The 18,797-nt window shown below is 28.3% G+C and overlaps 1 protein-coding gene across 1 annotated transcript in view; it reads left to right on the forward strand.

Annotated features, from left to right (window-relative positions):
* The first annotated feature begins 1,423 nt into the window (after positions 1–1,423).
* The window catches only part of LOC113376181 (calcium/calmodulin-dependent protein kinase type II alpha chain-like), a 297,389-nt gene continuing 280,015 nt past the window's right edge, over positions 1,424–18,797 (forward strand). The window contains exons 1-2 of the mRNA XM_026616099.1: positions 1,424–1,463; positions 12,833–12,892. Of these exons, the coding sequence (XP_026471884.1) occupies positions 1,424–1,463; positions 12,833–12,892 (100 nt within the window). The remainder of the gene's footprint in view (positions 1,464–12,832; positions 12,893–18,797) is intronic.

Below are 18,797 nucleotides of genomic sequence, written 5' to 3' on the forward strand. Positions count from 1 at the left end.
AATGATTATGGTTAGTAGATATATTATTTTATTTAAGAAGGTTTGTAGGTATTATTTATTGAATTATTAGGTTTTAAAAGGTTTAAGAATTATTGGTTAAAATTTTGAAATTAGCTTGATGTTATTACTGTTCCAAAATTTTTCATCAGATATAGTATAATTATTGATACTAATAGTTAAGTTTTATTATTATCAATAAAATATTGTTAAAATTATCTAACGAATGGAAAGACAACTATTGTGAGTTGGTATAGTATACAATGTCCCTTTACGGCTAATAATTGCAAATTCCACAAATTTACTAGGACTGCCCTTAATTGGACAGTTGTAAATATAATAGTGAATAAAAAAATTATAGTACTGCATGGTTAGTTAAATTAATTATGGTACCTATTTTCATTTTAAGTGGAGTAGAACTATAATATATAGAGCCTTCAAATATTTTAGTAAAATTTTTCGGTAACTCAAATGTATCCAATCAATATTATTCAACTTTCTCGAGCATTCATAAAGATAGATATATAGATAAAGACATATATTTTAATAATTATGAATGTGTACATAACACTTGCGATTTTGTTCGGATTTCTACACGGAGGTATATCATCCCTCATAAAATACAATGATACAATAATAATTATTTTAAATATTCTTAAACAAAATCGCAATACAAATCTAAATATGAAGTCTCAATATCACATTCAGAGATTATCGCTAGCGTGTTACGCAAAATTCCTCCTCGAGGGAGTTTAGGGGCAGTACGCATGTGATTCGAGCGCACCGTTGCTCTGGCCCGAAGCAACATGTTCCCCGCGGAAAGCGGCTCCATGGCAACGGGCGCGTCGTTTGCTTTTGCAAGGCAAAACTGTGCCATGGGGAAAACTGGGGAAAACTATACCTTGAGTACGACGGCTCATCATTAATTTGATGACTTGCGCGCAGAATGATACTGGTAGGAAAAATGATACCGCTGTAGAAATGCGGGCGTTGGATATAGTATTATTTCACATTCTCGGGAAGGCATATTTATAATGGGTGTATGCAAAAGGTCTATTTTTAATGAGCACAGTAGATTTTATATTTTCAACTATTACTTTCTAAATATGTTTGATACGGGTCTTTCAAATAAAATACGTTTTAATAAAAAATACTGAATTCTTAACTAGCCTTAGGGTAAGTTGTTATTGAAATAAAATTGAAAATGCAAATTTTTGCATGTCTTTACGTTACAAAATTTTTTGATCATTTTGGCGTACATTGGAAAAAATGTGTATGTATGCATATTTACATGTGCGGATATAATTTTTCGTTCACGGTTTCGTGAGCACGGGTCAGCCATTTGAATGATTCAACCAACATTCGATTGCCATTGATGAAGAAACGTGCTGATTAGTTTTGTATTTGATCAACAGATTTGAAAAACATGTCTAGTCATTCCGAAGATACAGGGCAAAAAGTGCAAGGTATGGCGATTCACTTTTTGGGTGAACGGTGCTTCCATTGTGAATTATTTAACGATCATTTTACTTGTTTTGACTGAATAAAGAATTGATTAAACTTTGGGAAGGCAGGTTCAGAGATTTCGGAGATCAAGGAAAAAAGTTTAATAAAATGCCCTGCGGCGGTCAAAAGTTATTATCAGAGATATGGACTTCAAATTATATCTTTTAGGAATTTTAATAATGAATACAAATTTTGTTCACGTTTTCATTAACTACCCTTTGTAAGATGTAATCCTAACAAAACCAAAAATAAAAATTTGTACATTACTTTACGTTACAAAAGTTTCGGATCATTTTAACATACTTTACAAAAAGTGCTAGTTTATATGTGCGGATACAATTTTTCGTTCACGATTTGAATAACGTCAACACTCGATTCCTCTTGATGAAAGGACGTGCTGATTAGTTTTTTCTTTGACCAACCGATTTGAAAGACATGTCTAGTCATTCCGAATATACGGGGCAAAAAGTGCAAAATATGGCAATTCATTTTGGGTGAACGATGCTTTCATTGTGAATTATTTAAAGAACATTTCACTTGTATTGACGGAATAAGAAATTGATTAAAATTTTGGAAAGGCGAGTTTCGAGATTTCGGAGATCAAGAAAAAGTTTTAAAAAAATGACATGTGGCGATTAAATATTATCATTACAGATATGGACTTCAAATTATCAGATCTTTTATAGGAATTTTAATAATGAGTATAAATTTTGTTCACAAATCAATGATTACTTCTCAAATGTACTTTCAACATTATAATGATTACATTGATTACCATTTTGTTACCAATAATGACATTTTCATTCACTTTTATGCATTTACCTTACCAAACATCTGCTTCCCAGTTTTCTCTTCTTGCGTAGGTCATCAACCATCTGCACTCTGCTTCTTCCCAGTTCTTCTATTTTACCTTCGATGACTGTTGCAGATTGGGTCCAATCCAGTTTACTTTTCAGAATCCTGCTCAGTAGAGTTTTCTCTTCTTCCACTGCACTTCTTCATTAGTTATTATGGGACCGCATAAAAGAAAAATGTTATGGCAAGGCCATATTACGCTCCGGCTTTCATACATTATGCTACTGAATCATACTGAATACTGTCAAAATGTCATGTATTAGCTGTGCATTCAGGCGTTTTACACAAACTGCAACGTCACTCGTATGCTATAGAGCTGTATCAGAAACATACTATTATTTAAGGTCGTTTTTTTTTGCCATTTGTGCGATTTCTATGTTAGGTTTTCTATATGACAACCTGAGAAATACGCCTGACTGTACACCAACCGCATGGTTTTTTTCAATATTACTATGGAAAGTTGTTCATAACATGGCCTTTCCATAACATTTTTTTATTATGCGGCAGGATCGGTCCCTATTTCTACCCACTTTAACTTCTCTATTCGTCTCCAGCACCACGTTTCAAAACTGTCCACCTAGATTTTGTCTACCTTTCTTAGAGTCCATATCTCTGATTCGTACAGAGCTATGTTTTAGGCATATATATATACATATATATATATATATATATATATATATATACTCGTATATATATATATATATATATATATATAATTGTATTTGTATATACATGTATATACATGTTCTATGTTTATCTGAAATTGCTCGGGGTGACATGCAGTCAGTCAGCGGTTCGAAAGCGTCGCCTGTGACACCTGGTTGCGAATAAAAGAACAAAATGATAACAAAATAAAACAGACGTCATCTCGCAACGAAAAATAAAATCAAGTGGAATAAAATACCGTCAAAGCATCGAGATACGAAAATAGAAGACTCGAATTACATGGCACGAATCGCCAGCGTTGGCTTTTGACTGGATGACAATATTTCCATTTGATTTGTGCTTTGAAGTTGTGATACCTTGTAATTTCACAAAGGGACGTATACACATTTGCAATATTTATGACTGATGTAGAAAGACTAATAAATTTATGTACATGTATGCATTTGAAACCAGACTACAGTAAAACAAAAACCAATGAGATTTTTTAATCCAGATGTTTTTAATAACATACAAAATGTAATTTTTTTACCTAATATATCAAGTAATGCTGAAATATGCGTTTTTCTATCTTATCTTTATCCTACGTTTTTTTTACGTATTAAATATATTTTTTGCTTTAAATTATTATAATTAGCGGTTTGCCCGAAGGCAGGGCAACGCTGAGTTTGTTTATCTTTGTTCCTTTCATTGTTTATAGTTTACTTTTTAAACTCTTGCTTTCATGTTTCAACGTGCAGCATACAGACTTTTAGTTACCTGTATTTGCTCCTTTTGCAAATTTGCAATGTCCGATCAACTTTCCTTCTATCCATGCAATCGTATTCAATAAAGTTTTCTTTCTTCCATTGCAGTATTTCTTTATTTGCTTCTTCACATTTGAAACTTTATGTATCACGTTGGCTTTATGTATCACGAAACTTTATGTATCACTAAGTAAATGTGGATTTTTGTCAAAATCTAAATCTGAAATGCATTGCCCATTTTGATCACTGACTTTTTGTCATTTTTCATCATTTTCTCAATGAACACCATTATCCCACTCTCATAAAACTTCTGCTTTTTCATTAGCAAAAATCTTAATCAGGTACAATTTGACACCATCATGATTATTGTTTTATTCTTTTAATTCAATGATAGAAACTGAAAGCAATCTTATAATATAACGTCAGGCCTATATGGTGGATTTAGCAAAATATCCTAAGTAAGCTCCAATAATTTTGCCAAATGGCAATTGTGATTCCAGTAATGGAATAAATCACCGTTTTGATTTACCAATTAAGGTCATTTGTTTCCAACTATATTGTTTAATTTCGATAGTTGTTTAATGTAGACATCAGAATTGATCATTACTTGGTCGGTGATAACATTTCAAAGTAGCAATTCCTATCTAATCAGCTCTAACCGGACTATGAGCAATTCTCATCTTTAAATGACAAATCACCAGATCGAAATTTGGCAAACCAATTTTGACATTGCCTTTTTTAAGGCTTTTTTACCATAAACAGTTCGCAACTTTTTGTGAACTTGATGTTTTTCTACCTTTGCAGAAATTCAAAAGTAAAATACGACGAATAAATTTAATTTCATTTTATATATCTCATCGAACGTTAAACAGCAACTACGCAATCGATCAAAAAACTTGTTTTTAGATTGGCAGCTAAATAGTTTACTATCCTAAAATACTACTACTACTATAAATAAAAATATAAACTACTACTATAATGAATATATATTTTGTGTTTGGGACTACGTCAGCAGACCTAAAATTGAAACCATCTAAGAGTGAAAGCTGTACTTATTTAGTTGCCAACCCGATAGTTTTTTAGAGCTTTTCTTCGAGTTTTTCGATATTAAAGAGCCATTCTCGAAATGCAACACTTTACCCGTTTTTTTGCAAATGAAAACACGGTATGTCTCCAGTGGCATCTTTTTGTGAAGGCCACTTCAGCGCAGCGATTTGCAAAATTCGTCTATAGTAGAGGCTAATCTTTATTCGGCATTTATATATATATATATATATATATATATATATATATACAATATCACCTTTTAATAAAGCTAAACACTCGCATCCATGTATCCCTTTCCTCCCGCTTATTCCTAATAATTATTGCATACCTTTTGCCTGCGTATTACATTGTATTCCGACTTTTGCGACCCCATTGGAGGGCGTAACCCTGCCGAGTTGAAATATCTAATTAAACTAATTACCGAGTGTAAATATGTCCCGGTACAGCATCTTTTATGCGAAATCCTGTGGTATTTTTAATGTAACACAAACAACAAGATGAGAAGGGAGCGCAGCGGTGATGCTAATAAAACCTCAAACATTTGTTTATACGCCCCTTGTAATGGAAACGAACGTTCTCACCTGCTCAGGAGGAACTCTAAGATGGGCAACCTTTAGGGTCGTTTATAATTCATTCTACAATTTTTTACAGTTTCAAATCTTTTATTACATCATGATACAAAATCTAATTATGTACATAGTTTTCTACCCTAAGGGTATTTTATATTTCCAACATTTGTTTCTATTTCTATAAATAATTACAATTAAAATGTTTATATAACAAAAAGGAAAAACTAAGGAAATATGTTGTTATACTACTATAACTACTACAATACAATTACAACTACTACTGCCATGCCAAAACATACCCTCCTCACCCAGAGCGGCTAATGGAACAGAATAAAGTGAATATGAATATTGTGTATCTAATTCTTCTATAATTTAGAATAAATATTTTAGAAGCAACATAGTGGAAGAAAAAACATTCATATGACCATATGTGAAATATGAATCATATATTCATATCATCCCATATGTGAAATATTTGTGAATAAATTATAAATTGATTGGCATTACTTCAATATGTTCAGTGCAAGTTTTGGAATAATACATTTTAATTAGAAAAAAACTAGTTCCACTTAGTAGTTGACTTATTTAGATCATTTAAATATGTGGATGTATCATTTTTTAAAGCTGACAAGGAAATACTTTAATCAGTCTATGTTGAATCTGTAAAAAAATTTGATTTGTTTTATCAATTGAATTCCTTTTTTTTTTCAAAATAAAAGCGGTAAAACATGTTCAAGTATTTATAAATGGGATGGAAAATGGTAATTTATATATGTATATAAATGTATATATATATATATATATATATATATATATATATATATATATATATATATATATATATATATATATGATGTGTGTGTGTGCATAAAATATGCCAATACATCTATTTGATTCATAATATATTATTAACTTCTTAAATATTCGAATAAATACGACAAATCGCTACAACATCGCTAAAAAGTTAGAATTCATTTGTTTTCACAACTATGCTTTCTAGCGCACGCCGCATAGTACTGCCTCAATTTTGTTACACGCGAATTTTTCAAGGGTCCTTATTAAAAAAAAAAGAATTAAAATAATTCTTCGCTCTTTAAGCTGGGAGTCGAACCGGCAGTAGCGTAGTGGCTTAGAACGCCACTCCGCTCCTGTCTGTTTTGCTCCGGCATAAAAATAAACAAAAAGAGCAAATTTTTGGACAGGCCTCGTCTAGAAAAAAGCGAGGCCGAAAAGATTTCTATCACACACAAATACACAGACACACACACACACATATATATATATATATATATATATATATATATATATATATCGGTTGATCCGTGCGCCCCAAATCGTGGGCGAAATTTGGGGACGAAATATTGTATCCATGCATCCATACACACACATCCGCATTCATTTTTACTAAGTTAAGTAAATTGTTTAGAAATCTCCTAAAAACGCAAAAAAAACATTTTCGTTTCTGGACGATTACTATAACCTACCCTGAAAGTAGCTAAAGACATAATGAGAGAGGATTTTTAAAACAATAGAATTTTACCAAGATTCTAGCATGTGTGAAACTAATTGTGAGTCTGATTAACACTATTTTTACTAATATAAAACAAACACTCATTTGATTATCGAATGTCTTAAAATTTTAGTCTATCAAATTAATTGTCATGACTGGAAATCAATTTACATAGGTCAAACTAGCCAAAGCTTAGTAAAACGACTTCAACAACACTAATATAATTCTAATAATTCTAAAGAATTTAAAACCTGAACAAAAATTAAAATGAATTGAAGTAAACGGAAAACAATGCAGTCCTTCAAATTACTATAAGAGTGTATATTTTCTACGTAATTCTTATAACTATATATTTATTTTCTACTATTCAACAAAATAGAGAAAATTGTAAGGGTGGTAAATGTGATTGAAAGACTCCACAGAGATTGAATTTTTTCTTAAGTAATATTACATCATGAGTTAAAAATTTAAAATGCCATTTCTTTGTTATGACGTAGTTTTTTTGCTAGATTTGTTTGCTGTATGTATAAATGCTCATCGATTTACAAAATTAAATTTCATTCAACACTTACTCTTACTTACTTAGTGATTCTGTAACGAACATTTTACTATAAAGTCCTCGACATGCATTTGTGTTACAAGCGCTTTAATTATTCAAAAGGACGCGTTGCATTCGTTGCAATTCATGATTTTTGCATATTCATATTTGTAATGTTTGTTTAGCGTCAATCGGTAATTCAATTATCTGTGGAAGTGTCTAATGATGTAAAATATGCATAAAGTGGTGAATAATTGAATATTTTATAATTTAATGAGATAGTTGCAACATAGTAAAATAAACGGTTTTGCAAAATAGAAGCAATCCTCCGAATTATGAAGAGAATTTTCGAATAATGTAAAAAAAACAAAACACTAATATGACAAATGTCAATATTTAATTCGAGAAAAAAAGATTTATGATTTTTGAAAAAAAATATTAGACAGTTCAAAAAATATAATTCAAAAACATATACATATATAGATATATCCAACATTTATATCCAAATTAGATGTAATGCTATATTCAAAATCACTGTTTATAGTTCTAAATCTAATTAAAATTCAATGTTTATAAATTTAAATAAATGTTGACATAAAAAAAGTGAAATGACATTTATCAATATTTATGAAAATTATTAGATAAATAGATTTATAATTTATATTTATTTGATTTGCTTACCAAATTAGTTCGGATACCAAAACTTCCTCAAAACATTATAGATCACAATGAAAAAGCGACATATTGAATTTAACATTAATCATAAACAAAATTTTGACACATCAAAAAAATTGAATTTTTAACGACTTCAATAAGAAACAAATACATTGATTATTCCAAGTTATGTTATAGGCAATATTGCCAATCAAATTATACATACATTATTGAAAAATAAATTATATCATATTATATTAAATTTTGACCAAGAAGGAAATATTTTGGCATTTATAAATTTAGTGCATATTGGATATATGAAATTGACATTTACTATTTTTAAATGAAATGCAATGTATACGCATTTTGGCGTGAAAAGTAATTTAAAAAACAATAATTATTATTGTTAGGTATACGGTAAATATTAGTATATGTAGGATATTAAAAAAGAAATTAAAAATTGTAGGTATATATAATATATATGAGATTTTTTGAGCTTAGCAAAAAGCTCAATTTCACATTAAAAAAATTAGTTTTATCAAGGGTTGTCTAACTCAAACTTTTTATTTTCAATTTATTGTATAAATTTTCTTAATTTTTTTTAAATGCAAGTTTGAAAAATACATGCATGCAACCCTCTATTATCACCCTCCTACCACTCTTCCAAGTTTTATTAATCATTATTAATCTGATTGATAACTGGTCAATTATTGGTTTTTTGTGTACGTTTTTCACAGAATTTCGATTCAGATTTTTCAAGTTTTATGAAAAAACTTGATTTAACAAAAAAAATTTACAAGTCATTTTTTTAATAAATAATAATATTTTTCATGGTAAATATAAGGTAGGCCGAGGGTAAAAAGGTTCATAAATACATCGGATAGATAAATTCCTACGAATAGCATAGCGTTGCCATAACATTTCCATTTTTTTATCCGAGGATTGGCACCTAAAGTTGATTGAAAAATAAACTTATCCAAGATATCTTCGGCCAATTTTTATCAAACGTGTCAGTTTTTTTTCTAAATATTTAATAACCGTGAGATGTCGTATAATGGATTGGTATTGTGTATTAAGATGATAACTTTTATTTTATGATGTCTTGGGAGAAGCAAACGAGCGTCCTTTTGGACCATTTTGTAGCTTCAGACGCCGCACCGCAATGCATTCATTTTTATGACATCTCGTATCGGAAGAGCAAAAGTATAATCTTAACGCTTGCGCATTCAAATATGTATATATATATATATATATATATATATATACATATATATATATATATATATATATATAAACTATAGCAGTCCTGGAATATTTGAACAGATGCAATGTGCATGACGAATTAATCCCCTGAGGTTCGGCTAAGGTACTTTCTAGAAAAGTACACGTCGCATATTTACATGTAATATATTATACTATATATGTCATACGCAGAAAGCTCTATTTTATATTGCATCAAGATTTTCCGACGTTTCAATGTCTTCTTCCTGTGGGACTATTTGAAGATTAAAAACTATTACAACCAAATCTTTTATTATTATTCAAATTGTAATTTAGATGTACTTGATACCATACTAAATGAGATATGAAAGATTTAAAAATATTTATTTACTAAAAAATATATTAAATTTTTATGATAATTGAATTATTGGTAATCATTTTTAACCATATACGCGTAGAAAGTTTCTATTAGAAATATCAGTTTTTTTAATAATGATTCGAAGGTTTTGCAATTAAATTCATAATATATTGCGTCTGATGACTCTATAAACCAGAAAAGAGAAGACTAAAAAAAATTATGGCCAATTAATTTGATCTAGTAAAATTCATCACATGGTTCATACCCTCTGGGGTAACTACCAACCTGATTGTTATTAAAAAAAATTAATGAAATCTTTTACATACGTCAATTTCCATTATAGTCGACCTGAAAATGCTAGTCAAAGTTAATAGGTAAACACATTCTTGTTAATCTTGGCCAACTTACCTGGAAAGCTACGGGTGCCCTTTGTGAACCAGATATCTGCGTGATATCAAGTTGTTAGGTGCTTTAGTAAATGGCGTGATAATAACTCATAAAGATTCCAGACTAAATTTTATAGTTTGGCGTGGACTCAATTTATATTGTTTTGACCGGTAAATAAGCGATCTAAATTGATTAATTTGTGCCTATATAATTCAATGTCTTCTTTGACTTCGAATCACGAAGAAATGTGCATATAAACGTATTACAAACACGATACTTTATAATAAGTATAAATATATAATATAAATATGATAAGTATATATATATATAATATATATATATATATATATATATATATATATATATATATATATTAGGGTGGTCCTTAACAAGGACATTTTCGAATTTCTTTGCTACCAAGGGCGCCAATGCTTCTAAATTAATAAAAAATGAATCTGTAATAGTATTAGCTCTTAATATAAACATTTAGATAGAGCGCATGCCAATTGAAAGTTTCTTATATTTGTTATTAACATACATCATTAAGTAAATTTTTGTGCCATCTGTATAGTATTCGTGAACTCAAATATTATGACACATAAGCATATTTATAAACCTTCTACCTTCAAAATATCTACCTTCATGCATCCATTAATAATAGCAAAAAAAGTTATCAAGATTATGATTTTTTTTTTTAATATTTTTTTATATTTTTAATTACAATCTGTCACACTTGAGACATTGAGTAATTGTTTCGACATTTTATTAAGATGTATGAAATTGATTAAAAGGTATTGAAACGGAAAGATATTGTGAAAGGTATATTTTCGAGTTTTTCTTTATTTCACACAAAGTTAATGAAACGTTAAAATTTTGCGTTCGATATACTATTAATGTTTTCCTCATCAAAAAAAGTTCGAAATTCATGCATACGATATGTCATAAAAGGCGAATCCACCTTTTTGATGTGTTTTACCTCTGGCGACGATCGCACCTTCGTACCAGAAACGGCACTAAAACTTTAACAGCTTTTCTGTAAAACGTCAGAATAATGGAATGGGTATCAAAGGGTTCTACTTTATGGTCGACACATCAGTTTTACTTGTTTATTTCATTGTAAGGTCGTTTGCAAAACTACGCTACTAAAAATAAACACATGTAATCATCAAAGATTCGACCAAATTTCTCGTAACGCAATAGTTTTTGATGAAAGTCTATTTTAATTCATTACAAACAAGCCGTTAATTAGTTTCAGTAATTAATTTATGGCGAAAACAGAACACACAGGTTGTGTAACATGTGATGGAGTTTGAACAAAACTTAGAGGATAATTAGCTTTCAAAATTTTGTTCATGATAAATTATTTTTCATTATACAAAATTACACTCTTTACAGTGTCCTTTGCCTTTTACCTTTTGCATAATTTATTGTGCAAAATTCATACATGTTTTTATTCTCATTGATTGATTTTTAAAATCTTATACATGATAAATAATAAATGATCAATTTGGTATAAAATAGGAATGTAATGGTAATCCTAAGTTGTGGATCTATCTTAGTATGAGTTGGTAGTAACGAGCTGTCAAAAAAACATGTATTTGCTTAGGTGTTTTACATTAAAAACCTAACCTACAAAATGCACAAACGCTTTCTGTTATATCATAAGTGCAACTTTCTGATGTCTCATTGATAACAAATACGTGAAGTTAGGTTTTATGTCTAAAACGCCTGATTGCACAGCAAATACGTAGTTTTTTGGCGGTTCGTTATTACCAACTCATACGAAGATAAATCCGTAACATAACATTTTCATAAAATTGCAATTTTATCCCTGAATTGGTCCCTGAATTTCTATTATAATTTTTTTTAATTTACAGCAACACTACAAAACAATTCGTATTATTATTCATTCATTATTATTATATTTTATTAAAATTCAATATACGTAATATATTCAATAGTAATAATTCGATATTTTAATCTGCATTGAGCCACATAATATTATAAATGAATTTTAACCCCTTGCACACCATTGACGCCTTATTAGCCTCATTTTAATATGGAGTTTTTGAAATATTGGAGTGCAAAGGGTTACTAGTTATATATTTATTTTAAAATTATGGTTACGATATAGAATGAAAAATTATATTTTATACAACGAGTTGGAGGAAAATATATTTTTTATATTTTTTTATATTTTAAATAAATAAATTTAAATATAAAATATATTTATAAATACGTAATAACTGCACTCATAGTTATTTGTTGGCTTTCGAAGTATTATTCATAAAATCTTATTTTGTAATTCACTTTTTTGTATTTTTTTAAATTAATATCACATCCATCATTTTTAGATTTTTTAAGAAATCATTAATAATTTTTCAACTTCTATCGTTTATATTTTATCTAATTGATGTGGGAAATCCCTAACTTTAGATAAGAAAGAGAAACAACGTTTTTTTTACATTTTTTTGTAAATGTTTTTAAAAAATTATATCGACGCTAGTTATTTTTAGATTTTTTAAGTAATTATATACATTTGTTATACATTTATTGAATATCGTTTATACAATATCTGATGTTTTTCCCTTACTTTCAGATTTTCAAAAATTAGAAAAAGAATCAACAATTTATTATACTGTTTGTTTCATAAAATATTTTAAAAATTTATATCGGCGTTAGTCATTTTTAGATTTTTTAAGTAAGCATATACATTTGTTATACATCTATTGAATATCGTTTATATTTTATCTAATTAATGTATTTTTCCCTTACTTTCAGATTTTCAAAAATTAGAAAGAGAAGCAAGAATTTGTCGAAAACTTCAACATCCAAATATAGGTGAGTACGGCACGCATAAAATGTTCAAAATTTAATTGTAACAACTAATAGTTTTATTGTATTTCTTACTTATATTTTTATTAATACACATTTAGTTTCATATTTTTTTTCACAAAATTTTTATGCTTAAATTTCTGACGACATTTATATATACAAACTAAGGCCCAATATAATTTTTAGCGGAGTCCTTGGTTTTTTCTAACTCATATATCTTATATGTATATATTTCTATATTTTTAAATATATTACTACATAAATATTTTTATTCTAATAATAATTTCTATAACTAATATCCGTTGTAAATTCATGTTTTATACAAATTATAATTCACACCTAACGACTTGATTTCTATGTCTTTATAAAGTTTGGCCCGCTGAAGTTCTGACGTACTTAGGTAATAATATAATTCGAATTAATTGTATAAAAATTAACGCATTCAGGGAGCATTTTTTTATAATCGCAATACTTAATTCAGATTATTCAATGAATATAAATTTTATTATTTATTTTCAAAAAATATTGGAAGAATATTTCGTCGTTTTTATCGATGTAATTTGATGGAGTGATTTTTATTTGTTAATCGTGTTATATTTTCACAAATTTTTACTAAATTTTATTTCTACATGTGATTTCCGATTAATGTGTTAATTATTTTACTAGAAAAGTCAAAATTGAGGAAAATACTGTTCAAGTTACTTATAAACAAATTAAGGGGTCAATTCTCCCATACAATAGAAATATTACAGCAAGACTGTGTTACGGTAGTTTTTTCATATAAATTGGTATTAAAAACTGTCAAAATGCTATGTATTTGCTGATATCAGACGTCTTACACATAAGACCTAACTTCACGTATGTGTTATTAATGACACATCAGAAACATGCAGTTATGATAATTTTCAAATGACGTTTGTGCACTTTTTGCTTTAGGTTTTATATCTGAAATATAAAATAGAAAATACATAGCATCTTGACAGTTTTTACTGCTAATTTATATGAAGAAAGAATCGTTGCCATAACAACGCTATGTGAAAATAATATTTTATTGGAAAATTGGACCCTAAATTTTTGATTTTTAGTAATTTTGATCAGTTAGTGAAACAACTTTTATTTAAGTTTAAGAATTTTATTGTTTTTTTTTTTCATTTCCAAGAAATACAACTGATTGCGAGAACATTTAGTACATATAAGGACATACATTTTAAACTTAAGTACATAAAATTTTATTGAAATCTATCAATTATCTATTACCAAACTTGACAATTTTCATAGATTTGATGCAGAAAACGTTTATAATAAATATTAAAAAAATAGTTAGATTTTTTTATGTTCAGTAGCTGTAAAGATAATATTTATATATCATTATACATAAATGCATACGCATATAATAAATATACGTATGATGTGTATTTATTTTTATTTATTCATATACCTAACCTTATACATGTGTATATGTGTCTATTTCAATTTAATTACTTTCATTTCTTTCAATTATTTTAAACTCTCATTATTTATATCATTTAAAACTCCAATGCTGAATATTTAATTCTATATATTATTAAATTATTCTCCAGTTTTGCCTTTTCGCTATATATTTCCTCGATTTATTTCTATTTTAATTTTTGTGATCTATAATGAATGGCCACTGAATGCTATGTATCGTAAAATTGTGACGTCCTTTTATTTCTTAATATATATTTATATTGCATTTATTCAACATTTGTGAGCTTTGTTCGATTTTCTATTTATTCTAATTAATATATAACCAAAAATATTTTATTCTTTAAAGTCGTCACAACTATTGCGGCTTTTTATTCATTTCTTATTATTTGCATGCTGTCATATTTTTCTACATATGTATATCGAATCATTTTATACCCTGTTTTTTTAAATTAGTTATTTTTGAATACTATCTTTATTATTTGTTCATGTATCCTCATAAGCATATTTATATCATTCTGTTTTTTCAAATGTGTAATTGTATTTATATAAAATTTATCTAAGTATCTATAAAATTTATATCTTGTATATATATAGATTACGTTTTTCGGTATTAACTAGGGAATGCAATACCGATAAAATTATTCGTTGTCGGTATTTTTAGTAAACCGGTATTTTCGGTAAACCGGTATTATTACAACTTCGAAAAATGTGAACTAAATTAAAAGTAACTTGAACAAATATAAAAAATGAACCTAACATAAAATAAAATAATTATTTTGTTCATTTTGAGTAATTATGGTATAGAATATTTTGGCGATGTCACTAAAAAAATCGTTACAATTTTTAAATATTGGAAATAAACATCATTATTTAGTAGTCAGATTTTATTCATTATGACACGATATGAAGTTTTCTGGCAAGCAATAAATATTTAGTTTAATGACGAGTCGAGATAATTTTTTGACACATGTTGAACGACCTAAAAGTATATTTTTTTAAAGGAAAAACTCAAGCTCGAGTGTAACATGTATCAACTAGCACTTATGTTTCAATACCGAAAATACCAATATTTTTAAAGTAAATACCGGTATTAATACCGCCGAAAGTTTATACAGCATACCGGTTTTTGGGTATAACCGATATTGCATTCCCTAGTATTAACCCATATTAGACCAATATTTTCTACTATTTTTTTTCAATTAAATTTTTAATAGAGAATATTACTTATTTTCTATTAATATTAAAGGTGCAGCAAATTGATTTCTAATTTTTTAGCTTATTACTGTAAGAATTTATCGCATAATTTATTTTTATTAATAGAATAAATATAAAAAATGAACTGCAATTCCAGAAATATAACACACCATCAGGTTTATATTTTAAATTTAAATATATTTAGATAAAATAGAGCAAGTTGCTAGGAGAATCATCAATGATTTAAAAAGGATAACTTTTTTAATTTCATGATTTAACTGTGAACAAATAAATCGGTAGTTAAGGATATTAATTTACTAATTTAATTTGTTTTTTTTTATTTTTTTTTTTGTTTAATTGAACTAATTTTCAATTTGTTCTGAATTTTCCATTCTTAATTCTAGAAAGCTATATAAATTGTCAATTTGTTAAAAAAAACTTACAATAATGCTTAAATATATAAATAACAAGTATCAAATAACGATTACTTTAAATTGGATAATATGGGTTAAAAGTCTATGCATGATAAATATTCAATATATTATAAAGTTTGTATCTTGTTTGTCCGCACTTTTGTTTTTGCAATAATTCTATATTCAATATCTGATATGAAAAACAAAACTTTACTACCATTTTGTGCTAATTAATAGTAATCAACATATTTTTGTTTACTGAAACTTTTGTATTAGGAATAATGAACACTTGACAAAATTTTGTTCCTAATGCTGATCGATTTCCTTCTAACTGAGGATTTTCTCACATTTACAATATTTGTGTTGAAACTTTTTACATAATATTTGTAACTTAACTTACATAATCATGTTTTACGCATATTTAATTCTTCTTTTCAGTACGACTACATGACAGCATTCAAGAGGAAAATTTTCACTACCTAGTATTCGATCTGTGAGTATATTTCACTTTTTTTTAAACTAGAAATATCGTATTTGCTTGTGTGATTTCTGAACTTGTATAAAAAAGGTAAAGCGTAGAGAAAAAAATGGATGCATATACCTGCATGCATAAATAATCGTTAATATTATACTTATTATACATATTGCTTATGTGTTTTAGTCAATTTTTTTAATCATTAAGAAATTTACCGAATGTTTTACTACTTTATATCATGTTTTTAAATACGAGCATACAATATGTCTACGCATAAATTAACAAATTTTTATGAGAAAAACATTAAGATCTAGAAAATCTTTCAGAAGAACCACATTAGAAATCATGCGTCAGATGTTGGGCGTCATTGTCACAGTCTCCTCGCTGTGATCAGTTCAAACGTAAATCGCACCTTCAAAAGTTCATTTTGAGGGTGATTTTCTCATGTTATTTGCGGACTTGTTTATTGATATTTGTAATTTATGCCAGCACTGGTGGTTTTGATCAATTTTATTCTATTAATCAGGTGAGCGGAATCAGGAATTTTAATTATTTATTTATTTTGGTTCAGTTTTGGACATAATGGCATGTTTATACAATGGGCAAAATAAGTACCATACTACAGGGCAGTTCATTCAATGCAAAAAAAATTAAACCTGTGTGATTGTCTACTCTAACTTTTCTGAAAACATACCAAAGATCCACAAGTAAAAATAAGATACTTGTTTTTATTGCAAAGATCTCTTTTCCAATTCGGGGCCCGGCGAAAGTTGGTTACGGTGTAAGATTTATTCTTTTTGGACTTATGTTTCAGATGCTGATTCAGATCCTAAGAATCCCAAAAGATTTGTGAATAGCCTTCTTAAAATCAGGAATTCAGTATGTCCTTACCTTATATGTCATTATTTCTCCCCTATAAATGGTTTTTGTAATTAGTTCCAGCTTAAACGTTACTGGTAGTCAATGATCTAAGATGAGTAAAAACGATTCACACAGGTTATAATATCTAGTGCAGTAACTATAAGTTTATTATTATTTAGTATTGTATAGTGGCTTTTGTTTAGCCTAGGTCTTTTAAATCAAGATTGCAATTGGACCTATTGTTCTTTTTGTGGACATTTTGGATCAAATTTGGCCAAAAGATGAATACTGATGTTTTCATCTTTTAGCTTGTGTACATCTATATTGATACAATAATGTTTGAGACTGCAGCAGTTCATCTTCCTTCTAATATGTTGCTACCAGATCCTAGCATTATTAAATAAATAAATATCATTAAAAAACAAAACACCAGGACATTTTGTCAGTACATCCCATACGCTTAATATTATTTTTAACGTATTTATATACCAAATTAGTTTTACTGGTATATTTTCCATAATTTTCCTTCCATTATATAGTGTCTAGAATCGTACTCTGAATAAATTCATTGCGAATTGATTGGGTTAGATTCCTCCGACATTGGCTAATGCATCCAATCCATTTACGTTCTGGCACATTGGTACGCGTCAAGCGTAAACCTAGAGAGCGCTCTCATATCGCCGTTACGAAGATCAATTCGTTAAGTAATCTATTATCATAACGCCCGAGATTATACTTGTTTATCTATGGCCCGAGATACGTGCGATAGTTCCAAATCGACTTAATGCGACACCACGCACTTTTTCCAAATTAAAAATGTTTGAAAAATTATAATTAAATGAGAATCGTAAATTCGAACTTGTGCAAGTTCATACGCAATTGCGATGACCGTTGACAAATTACGGAACGCTCTTTACAATAAACCGTATTTTAAACTTCTCTTAGGGTAAGTTATAGTAATCGCAAAACATCGAACATGAAATTTGTTGTATATCTTTACGTTTCAAACGTTTCTGAACATTTTGGCATACCTTATGAACAGTTTTTTGTCCACTATTTCGTGAGCAAAGATCAACCGATTTGAATGGTTCGATTTCAATTTAAAAGGATACGTGCTGGTTAAATTTTGGGAGGACGAGCGCAACAATCATACCGATGATGATATGTAAATCATACTGATGATATCTATGTGTAATTTAGTCAATATTCTAAGCTTTGATGCACAATTACAAAGATATGCATACATTTCAATACGTCCCAACGAGCATCAAATATTATTCTGTTGGAAACTATGTAATTGCGGATTTTTGTTAGAAAATTAAAGATATTTTTTTTTTGTGCAGCATCATCATCATCTCACTTTCACAAAAAACACATCCCAACCACATTGGTTTCTTCAATATTGTTTGCCGAGTTGTCGAAAATATGTGATGCCATGATTTATGAAAGATATGTGAATAGTTGTTTTGATTTACCAATTTAGGCCGCTTAACCGTGTGGTTTAATTTTTTTAATTGTA

The sequence above is a fragment of the Ctenocephalides felis genome, unplaced genomic scaffold (genome assembly GCF_003426905.1).
Source record: "Ctenocephalides felis isolate EL2017-DRISC unplaced genomic scaffold, ASM342690v1 CF-g0.4_SCAFFOLD_01886, whole genome shotgun sequence".
Classification (NCBI taxonomy): Eukaryota; Metazoa; Arthropoda; class Insecta; order Siphonaptera; family Pulicidae; genus Ctenocephalides; species Ctenocephalides felis.